Consider the following 11,378-nt stretch of genomic DNA (forward strand, 5'->3'; position numbering starts at 1 on the left):
AGTTAGGTCGGCCCCTGTCAGAGAACGTTCTGGTGTCTTTTTCCTGCAAAATTGTGTGATGTTCAAGCCAAACATAAACTGACAGTCTGTCTCCTGAGCCCGACAGTTCTCTCCATGTCCCAATCTTGTCATCGCTATGTTACTACCCATCACTAAAGGCATGAGGCTGGATGTTGACTTAGAAATGTTAGATGTTGGCTTGGTAGGAGAAAATCCTATCATGATCATTGCACTCCCCCTCTGTCTCCTTGCCTTTACAGCCCGAGAACTGACAGTTATTTTTATGACACATCCTAATCAGGCAATTGCCTGCGATGCTAAGTATTGTTATGGTTGGATTTCGCTTGATGACATGATAAGTGGAGCTCATGTTGTTGTGATTTTTCTTTTTTTTTTGTTAAAAAGGGACTTATTTCATCAAGGCTGTTTAGGAGTTACGGAGATTTTCCTCAGACATTACCACAATTACTCTTCCATTAGCTCATGTTGTGGACTGTCTCACCAACACATATACCCCATAACTGTTTGTTGGGTATAGACAGCAATGTATATACTAGTACTGTACCATACAAGTCCAACAGTTTACGTTCACGCAACACATGAAAATGCATGCATTCATAAAATGTATTTGAATGGACAACAAAGTTATCGTATCGCATCATATAGTATATCTGTGTAACACAGAGACAGAGTCATCATCGTGGTGGTTTCCTATCATCATGGATGCTCTTTTGGTCAAGTCCCTGGTCTCTGTGGCTGTCTGAGTCAAGAAGATTTGAAAGAGGGGCCCTGACAGAGTGAGATATCTCCAAAGTGTACTGTACCTCGGAAATGTGAGGCCATTTTCCACTTCTATGCATGCTGGGATTTATGGTGACAACCGTTGCTATTTGAAGCCCAAATAGTTATTTCTTGACAAATTAAAGCATAACAAACCTGAAGGTTTTTGTTTTAAGTAAATAAATATCTAAATTCCTCAAACCACTGAAATGTGGCAAGGTATTAGAAAAAAATGTATTGTAGCGACGCGCTTGGACAGTTGTGTGGTTTCACAGGGTCCAGCATGCCAGTCCCCCTACTGTCTGCCAATCAAGGGAATGTGTCAGTGCCAGACATCCTTGTGGTTGGTAGAACAGCGGGGGGCTGGGCACTACATGTCTGTTATATTGCCATGCTTGCATTGTTATCCCTCTCTTCATGTCCCGACAGTGAGTTGAATAGCTGTTATTGTTGTATCAGATTTATTCAGCGTAGGCTACGGCCAGACAGTTGCCTGTGTGAGTTCTGGGTTAATCAACCGTTCATTTCGAGAACTAGGGAACTGTTGTGGACATTCTCTCATTCATGATCTATTGAGGTCATTACAATATATTTAGAAGGATGATATAAATGACAGCATCCCTATTACAGACACACTGATTAGTTAGTAAAGACTCAATATGTCTGTGAATTTTTACATCGTTCAAAGTACTGTTATATTATTTTCTCAAGAGTTCTCTGCAGATGATAAATTGTGGGAATTTAAGCTGTTGTTCTGCCCTATATATGCAAATGGGATGTTGCTTAGTATCTCTATGTAAACATAACATAGGCTTCAGACCGGAGGGGGCTGGTGGGCAGAGCTATAGGAGGATAGGCTAAATGGATGGAATCGATTCAATGTTATTTCCATGTGTTTGATGTGTTTGGTACCATTCCGTCGATTCTATTCCAGCCATTACAATGAGCCTGTCCTCCTATAGCTCCTCTCGCCACCCTCCTCTGCTACAGACACGGTAGTATCCAATATTCAAGGGAGAACTGATGAACCTGCCCCTACTTTGAAATACAAAATCTTAATATGAGGATGTATAATATTACAGTCATCGCTTAGGTTTCACCTGTTGAATGCAAATACATGGAAATATGACAGTCCATTACAGTATGTCAATGAAACAGTGATATTGTCCTTATTTGGAAAGTCTCACCCTGTGACACTTAATGCACACTAACAAGCTGTCCTCATTCTACCCTGTGCCTGCTCTAACAACAAAACAATGAGTCAATCAGATGAGTCACAAAGAATAGCAAGTTAAGAGGTACAGTATGTCCGAAAACATTGGATTCTGTGGATATTCTTAGGAATGCTTTGAATGTAGGATTTGGGAGAGATGACAGTATTAAGAGAGAATAATGTGCTTTTCATTAATAACAGAGTATGAGTCTACCCAAAAACGTTTTGTGTGTCGACAAAAACGTCTCACTATTTACATTGCAGTTTGGTGGTCCTGGTTTGGCCAGTGTGTGAGGTGAAGCCATGTCTGAGGAGTGAGACACTCTTTCCATCCTGTACAGTTACTGTTTCTGTCAGCCACTTATCATGGAGACAGCTTCATCACTTTCAGTGGCTGTGTTTATACAGGCAGCCCAAATCGCATATTTTGTCCACTAATTGGTCTTTTGACCAATCACATCAGATTATTTCAAATCAGATATTTTTTAGAGCTGATCTGATTGGTCAACAGACCAATTAGTGAAAAAAATATCAGAGTTGGACCACCTGTGTAAATGCAGCCAATGTCGTAACTGTTATCTGAACATGGGTAGACCTTGTACATGTTATGAAATAGATGAATAACAGTAAAATACTGACCTGAGAAGTTAATCAATTATTTATTCCACCTCATGCCCGGTCTTTTCCTGCAGGGAAGATGTGGGTTTAGTGTCTGTCGGATTGTGATGTAGTGTCAAAATGATGGTGAAGAAGCAACGTGTGATTTATGAGTGATCCGCTCTAACCAACTTTTGATTTGCATCATTTAAGGTGAGAACACCAAATACTTAGATTTGACCTCAATCCAGACAGAATTACATCATTTGTGTATTAGGTATTTCCATCTATTTTACTTTTTCTTCTTCTTTTGAGATAATTCTACAAGAAATCGAGATCCACAATAGGCGAAACAGCGCCACTGGCCGCCCCATGCGCATTTGTTATTGTTTTTGTTTTGAGTATGTAAGCATCCAGCATCGTGGTAAAAAAAAAACTTAGTAGATACACTGCTGTTCTATCGTTCGTGTGATGGTGTGCAATGATATCAGAGGGAGAAAAAAACAGTGTTCCTTGTTTGAAGTAACGTCTTTGTTGTTGTAATATCGCAAACTGATGTGGCAGTTTCACCCCCCCCCCCCTCCCCTATGGATTCTAGCTTTAAGACATTTTATTTTATGTTAGGGCCCTGTCTATGTACAGTTTGTCCTTGGAAATAATTTGATTTGAGGTTAATTGTGTATATTACTAATGTGTTAACAATACGTCATAATTACCAATAGTTATCCATGTTAAGACACCTGTGCATTTTATGCCTATACTGTGTAGCACTGTGGCAGGTAATATTATAGGAAGCTGATTTCAAGGTAGTGTGTGTTTGCTGAGGAGTGTTGTGTTCCTTTGTAGGAAAGCTGGTCTGATTCTCTCCCAGCTGGACGACCTGAGTGGCTGGTGCAGGGATCTTCTCCAGGAGTCCAAGATCGGCTTGCGCAGGATGTCCCTCAAGTACCTGTCCTGCCGTTACACAGACACCAAGGCCTTTGGTCTCAACTGGGTGGAACTGGGCCAGGATGTGCGAAAGGCCTGCGACGAACAGAACCTGCTAGTCATGTACAATGATTATGGGGAGCCCAAAGAGCGTTGAACGTCACGCAGCAAATAATGGGTCTTGAGGATTTGTAAGTGTGTAATTGTGCTTTTGGGATTATCATCATGTCTGCTTTTTAATTATTGTGTGTTCTAACCCTTATTTATTGTTATAGGAACCTGATTTCAAGGTAGGGTGGGTTTGAGAGGTGAGGAGGGTTTATTTAAAATATTATTAGAGCAAGATATAACAATAATGCACATGTACAGTAACAAAGTGTATATGTACCTTTCTCAATGCTTATTTGCATTTAGACAGCACTTTACATGACTTTTTGGACGTTTGGAAGTTTGGAAGTTGCACCAACAATCCTGAACCCCAAAAATGTATATATTAGGATTATGAAGATGTAGTTATTTACTGTAACATGTTGAATGTAGTATTCAAGTATAAATTCATATTTAAGCTGTTGTACAGGTCTTTTGTATTTAGACAGTCCGCATATACAGTAGTGGTCATTTCAGAAGGTTGGGAGGTCATGTACAGTGTGGCTCTAAAAGTTAAAAGTTAAAGTTGCCAAACCCAAATGACAGTATTTGCTACATCAATGAATTCCTAATCATTCTGAAATCAACAAATGGCCATCTCTGAATCAGCATTTCTATTACAAAATGAAAGATAACAGCAAATCAATGTTTTATATTGTTTATCCGTAGTATGTTTAGAAATGTAAATTTGTATGTGTCTTAGGAATATACATGATGTGATCCTGTAAAAACACTAATACCTTTGATACCTGTGTTTTACTACAATACGCAATTAATATAAACCAAATGCCGACTGTTTTCTTTTTTTTTAAACAATTACGCTCCTCACACACGTCGATAATGCAATAGTTATCCCCATAACATGGACTTGAAAACAAATGCTTGCAGATAGTTTCATAGGTTCACCAATGCATCAAATGACAGCACAGTGGTTAGCTTCTGTAAATATTGTATTACAAATGATTTCTATTATAACATTAATAACAATGGGCCTCAGCTGTAAGGATGTCTTTTATTATGAGAAACCCATTGGTTGACATTGATAAGGATGCTTTTTTTTGTTTCAATTTGCACATGAGAGGTGTGAGCATTCATTATGTATACATGTTTTGTGTATGTTTGCATTATTTTTGTTCTGAGACTGTTTCCCAAAATAATGGAGAGGTTTGTTTTATCAATACAATGAAGTGGATTACAAAAATGGACAGATTATAAGGCTTAACAAATGTTATTATCCATCAGAAGTGCATCAGAATTGTTACCATACACATCATAAAGCTGATGGAAACTAACAAAAATTCAGCATGTTATACTATTATGTCTTTGTGGCTAATCTAATGTTCTCTTTTTCCCTTTGATATTTGCTATTTCAAAGAATAATAAATAATATATTATGAAATGTTGGAACGTTGGATGTTCCAAAAAAAAGTTTCCTGATCAGTCACCATGTCTGGGCCTAGTTAATGTTCAGTCAGTTAACTCAAGTCAATGTCACACTGTTTGGAATGTTTCTCAGGGATTGTACAGCCTCAAACACAATGGTTTAAACCAAATAACAATGCCAAAAGACATGTTAAGTCTCGGCTCAGCTTCACACTTACACACTGAGTGCACAAAACACAAAACAGCACCTTCTTAACCTGTTGATCCTAACCCCTACTTTTTCAAACATTCTGTTAAAAATCGCAACATTTCAGCGCCCTGCTACTCATGCCAGGAATATAGTAAATGCGTATGATTAGTATGTGTGGATAGAAAACACTCAGACGTTTCTAAAACTGGTTAAATCACGGCTGTGACTATAACAGAACGTGCGTTTCATCGAAAAGTGCAGGAAGATCTGATCACTGAAAACTGGAAAATATATCAATGCGCCACTTGAATGTATTGTTGAATGGAAACCACATTACCTGGAACCGAGGTTGCAATACCTACAGCTTCCACACGATGTCAACAGTCTTGTCATTTGCCTAGGCTTTGTTTCTTGGTCAATCGAACAAGAGACAGCCCATTTCTTCCGGTCTCCGACCGGATATTTTGGTTGAAATTTATCCGGACATTATTTCAAGACGTAGAGCTATAGAATATACATCGCCCCGTGATCAATTGATCGATTATTAACGTTTACTAATACCTAAAGTTGCATTACAAAAGTATTTCGAAGTGTTTTGTGAAAGTTTATCGTCGACTTTTTTAATTTTAAAAAATGACGTTGCGTTATAAAACGCTGTTTTTTTCCTTGATCACACAGTCTTCATAGATCGATATCTAGGCTATATATGGACCGATTTAATCGGAAAAAAAGACCCAATAGTGATCTTTATGGGACATCTAGGAGTGCCAACAAAGAAGATCGTCAAAGGTAATGAATGTTTTATATTTTATTTCGGCATTTTGTGTAGCGCCGACTATGCTAATTATTTTGTTTACGTCCCCTGCGGCTCTTTTGGGGTGTTGCATGCTATCAGATAATAGCTTCTCATGCTTTTGCCGAAAAGCATTTTAAAAATCTGACTTGTTGGCTGGATTCACAACGAGTGTAGCTTTAATTCAGTACCCTGCATGTGTGTTTTAATGAACGTTTGAGTTTTAACGAGTGCTATTAGCATTTAGCCAGCTGGGCAGCGCATGCTCTGAGTACGCATCCTAGTAATCTGTCTGGCCCCGCAGCCTTGTGAATGTTAACCTGTTTAATGCTCACTTCGAGGCAAGCAACACTGAACCATGCATGAGAGAACCAGCTGTTCCAGACGACTGTGTGATCTCGCTCTCAGTAGCCTATGTAAGTAAAACCTTTAGGTTAATATTCGCAAGGCCACGTGGCCAGACGGAATACCAGGACGTGTATTTAGAACATGCACTGAGTTTCATATGTGGCACCGACGGGTATGGTAGCTCTGCTTCTATCTCCTAAGCAACTTTACAGTATTTAGATTTTTGGCTGGAGTGTTTACAGACATATTCAATCTCCCTATCCTCCCTTTTTATACCGCTATCATCCAGAAGGTGAGGTCAGTGCAGGTGCATCAAAGCTGGGACCGAGAGACTGACAAAAAATACAGAATACACACAAAAGACAAAGTGTCACAAATTAAAGATACAATTGAAGATTAGAAACAACTCCAGTTATCACAAACAGTGTTGTCGATCAGAGTCTTAAAAACAGGCAAAGACACTGAATCCCCTAACTTTAAAATCTTCTGAAGCATGTTCCAGGATGAAGGGGCATTATGGGAAAAATATGTTTTCCCCATCTCAGTTCTAGCCTTAGTAACAGACATGGACAGCAGCGACTGTGAACAAAGACTATATTGAGTGACTGAGCAGAGATATGAAGGGAGTTGTCCCATCAATGCTTTGTACACAAATGTGTACCAGTGCTTTAGCTTCCTGGTGGAGAGAGAGGTCCATTGCACCATAGCATACAAATCACAGAGATGGGTAAGTGATCAAGCATTTGTAATAAATCTTAAAGCACAATGTGTCCAAAGTTTTCAAGGTACTTGCTGAGGCCTGCAAATAGACACTATCACCATAATACAAAAAAAGTGCTTTGAACAATATATTTTCTGACTAACATTGAAAAGCATGATTTGTTCCTGAAATAAAAACCCCATTTCAGCTTCAGTTTCTTGGTCAAGGTATGTTTAAAATTCAACTTTTCATCTAACCAAATCCCAAAATACTTATAGGAGGGGACCCAATCAATTTTCTGGCCTGTTATAGTTAAAATCTGCAAGTGACTCCATATGTTAACTTGCAGGGAAGAGAAAACCATAAACTTTGTTTTACTTTCATTAGGCACAAGTTTCAATTGGAAAAGCTGCCTTCGAATAACATCAAAGGCCAACTGTAAGTCCTGAAAAGCCTTCTGAATATTAGATGCTGTAGAATAAATAATTCTGTCATCAGCATATAGATGGAGATTTGCAGAGTCAACAGTCTTGCCTTTATCATTTACTGTATATACAGTGTAAAAAGGATTGGATGTAAAATTGAGCCCTGGGGAACTCCTTTTGTAAGCCTTCGAAACTCAGATGTCATATCCTCCTGAGCTACACACTGTGTTCTGTCAGAAAGGTCGTTTTGGAACCAATCCAATGCATCAACACTTAAACCCACCTTTTTTAGTCCATACAACAGCAGGGCATTGTCAACAGTGTCGAGGGCCTTCAATAAGTCAATGAAAGTTAAACACAGGGATTTGACATGTCCTGAGCATCTAGAATATCACCTACAACCTTACAGCAGTAATTGTACTATGCTTGGCTCTAAAACCCAACTGGAATTGAGATAAAATTGAGTTATTTTAAAGAAAGTCTTTGAACTGTTGGTTCACCAGCTTTTCCAAAACTTTTGTCATCACTAGCCGGCTTCCACCCGGTTACGCATCTCTGCAACTTAGAGGCTGCTGCCCTATATACATAGACTTGTAATCACTGGCCACTTTAATAATGGAACACTAGTCACTCTAATCATGTTTACGTACTGCTTTACTCATCTCATATGTATATACTGTTTTCTATTATACTAAATTTTTGTCAATGCCACTCCGACATTGCTCGATCTAATATCTATATATTTCCTTTTACTTTTAGATTTGTGTGTATTGTTGTGAATTGTTAGATACTACTGCAATGTTGGAGCTAGGAACACAAGCATTTCGCAACGCCCGCAATAACATCTGCTAAATATGTGTATGTGACCAATAAAATTCTATTTGATTTGATATGACTAGCTGGTAAGTGTCTTCATTGACATTTTCAACGTATCTCTGACCTGGTCCGTAATACCAACTTGTTTCAAGCAGACCACCATAGTCCCCATGCCCAAGAACGCCAAGGTAACCTGCCTAAATGACTATCTTCCTGTAGCACCCACATCTATACCCATGAAATGCTTTGAAATGATGGTCATGGCTCATATAAACACCATCATCCCAGACACCCTGGACCCACTCCAAATCTCTATTGCACTCCATACTACCCCCACCCACATGGACAAAAGGAATACCTATGTAAGAAGGTTGTTCATACAACATAGTCCCTCCCCTCCATTCTCATCACCAAGCTTAGGACCCTGGACTTGAACACCTCCCTCTGCAACTGTATCCTTCACTTCCTGACGAGCTGCCCTCAGGAGGCTGAAAAGATTTGTCATGGACCCTCAGATCCTCAAAAGGTTTTACAGCTGCTCCACTGAGAGCATCTTGACTGGCTGCATCACCACTTTGTACAGCAACTGCAAGGCACCCGACCGCATGGCGCTACAGATTGTGGTGAGTATAGCCCAGTAATTCACTGGGGTCGAGCTACCTGCCTGCCATCCAGGACCTCTATACCCGGCATTGTCAAAGGAAGGCCCCATAAATTGCCAAAGACTCCAGCCACAGACTGTTCTTTCTGCTGTGGCATGGTAAGCAGTACCAATGCACCAAGTCTGGAACCAGGAGGACCCTGAACAGCTTCAACCCCAAAGCCATAAGACTGCTAAACAAGCCTGGAAAAAAGCTATTCAAATAGCTACCCGGACTACCTCTTTTGCACTCTCTTGCATTGACTCTATGCATACACACACTGGACCCACAAACTCACACATACTTACACTGACATCCCAACACACACACACACACACACACACACACACACACACACACACACACACACACACACACACACACACACACACACACACTACACATGCTTACGCACACAACATATGCGCACACAACATATGCGCACACATGCATACTGACGCAAACACACACTTTCAAACTCAGCACACACGCTCCTGCTGTCTATTATCTATCCTGTTGCCTGGTTACTTTACCCCAACCTAGACAATCAAAGTCGGAAGTTTACATACACCCTAGACAAATACATTTAAACTCAGTTTTTCAGTTCCTGACATTTAATCCTAGTAAAAATTCCCTGTTTTTTGGTCAGTTAGGATTACCACTTTATTTTAAGAATCTGAAAGGTCAGAATAATAGTAGAGAGAATTATTTATTTCAGCTTTTATTTATTTCATCACATTCCCAGTGGGTCAGAAGTTTACATACACTCAATTACAGTAGTATTTGGTAGAATTGCCTTTAAATTGCTTAACTTGGGTCAAATGTGTCGGGTAGCCTTCCACAAGCTTCCCATAATAAGTTGGGTGAATTTTGGCCCATTCTCCCTGACAGAGCTGATGTAATTGAGTCAGGTTTGTAGGCCTCCTTGCTCGCACACACTTTTTCAGTTCTGCTCACAAATTTTCTATAGGATTGAGGTCAGGGCTTTGTGATGGCCACTCCAGTACCTTAACTTTGTTGTCCTTAAGCCATGTTGCCACAACTTTGGAAGTATGCTTGTTGTCATTGTCCATTTGAAAGACCCATTTGCGACCAAGCTATAACTTTCTGACTGATGTCTTGAGATGTTGCTTCAATATATCCACATAATCTTCCCTTCCTGATGACGCCATCTATTTTATGAAGTACACCAGTCCCTCCTGCAGCAAAGCACCCCTACAACATGATGCTGCCACCCCTGTGCTTCACGGTTGGGATGGTGTTCTTCGGCTAGTAAGCCTCCCCATTTTTCCTCCAAACATAACAATGGTTATTATGGCCAAACAGTTCTATTTTTGTTTCATCAGACCAGAGGACATTTCTCCAGAAAGTACGATCTTCGTCCCCATGTGCAGTTGCAAACCGTAGTCTGCCTTTTTTATGACAGTTTTGGAGCAGTGGCATCTTCCTTGCTGAGCAGCCTTTCAGGTTATGTCAACATAGGACTCGTTTTACTGTGGATATATATACTTTTGTACATTTTTCCAAGGTCCTTTGCTGTTGTTCTGGGATTGATTTGCACTTTTCACACCAAAGTACGTTCATATCTAGGAGACAGGACACGCCTCCTTCCTGAGCGGTATGATGGCTGCATGGGCCCATGGTGTTTACTTGCATACTATTGTTTGTACAGGCATGTGGAAATTGCTCCCAAGGATGAATCAGACTTGTGGAGGTCTACATTTTTTTTTCTGAGGTCTTGGCTGATTTCATTTAATTTTCCCATGATGTCGAGCAAAGAGTCACTGAGTTAGAAGATAAGCTTTGAAATACATCCACAGGTACACCTCCAATTGACCATCAATTAGCCTATCAGAAGCTTCTAAAGTCATGACTTAATTTTCTGGAATTTTCCAAGCTGTTTCAATGCACAGTCAATTTAGTGTATGTAAACTTCTGACCCACTGGAATTGTGATACAGTGTGTGAAATAATCTGTCTGAACAATTGTTGGAAAAATTACTTGTGTCATGCACAAAGTAGATGTCCTAACCGACTTGCCAAAACTATAGTTTGTTCACAAAAAATGTGTGGTTGAAAAACGTGGTTCATAGTGTTTGAAAAACAAGTTTTAATGACTACAACCTAAGTGTATGTAAACTTCCAACTTCAACTCTACATAGCTACCTCAATTATATAGCCATGTAATTTTTTACTCGTTACTCTTATTGGTTATTCACTGTGTATTCATTCCTCGTGTTGCAAAGATAAAAAACATTTTTTTTAAATCTATTTATCTTGTTGGAGTAAGCATTTCACTGTTAGCCTACACCTGTTGTTTACGGAGCATGTGACAAATAACATTTCATTTGAGATGCATATAGTATGTGTCCCCCTTATGTTCAGAGGGGTGTGGAGATCCAGAAACATTGAGATAAAA

At 39.6% G+C, this 11,378-nt stretch overlaps 1 protein-coding gene across 9 annotated transcripts in view; it reads left to right on the forward strand.

The window, feature by feature from the left end:
- Positions 1-8,378, forward strand: part of LOC118394640 (astrotactin-1) — a 273,688-nt gene extending 265,310 nt beyond the window's left edge. For all 9 annotated transcript variants that reach the window (XM_035788061.2, XM_035788064.2, XM_035788062.2 and 6 more), the window contains one exon: positions 3,437-8,378. In XM_035788061.2, the coding sequence (XP_035643954.1) occupies positions 3,437-3,674 (238 nt within the window). In that variant the 3' untranslated portion in view covers positions 3,675-8,378. The remainder of the gene's footprint in view (positions 1-3,436) is intronic.
- The last annotated feature ends 3,000 nt before the right edge of the window (positions 8,379-11,378 follow it).

The sequence above is a fragment of the Oncorhynchus keta genome, chromosome 15, assembly GCF_023373465.1.
Source record: "Oncorhynchus keta strain PuntledgeMale-10-30-2019 chromosome 15, Oket_V2, whole genome shotgun sequence".
NCBI lineage: Eukaryota > Metazoa > Chordata > Actinopteri > Salmoniformes > Salmonidae > Oncorhynchus > Oncorhynchus keta.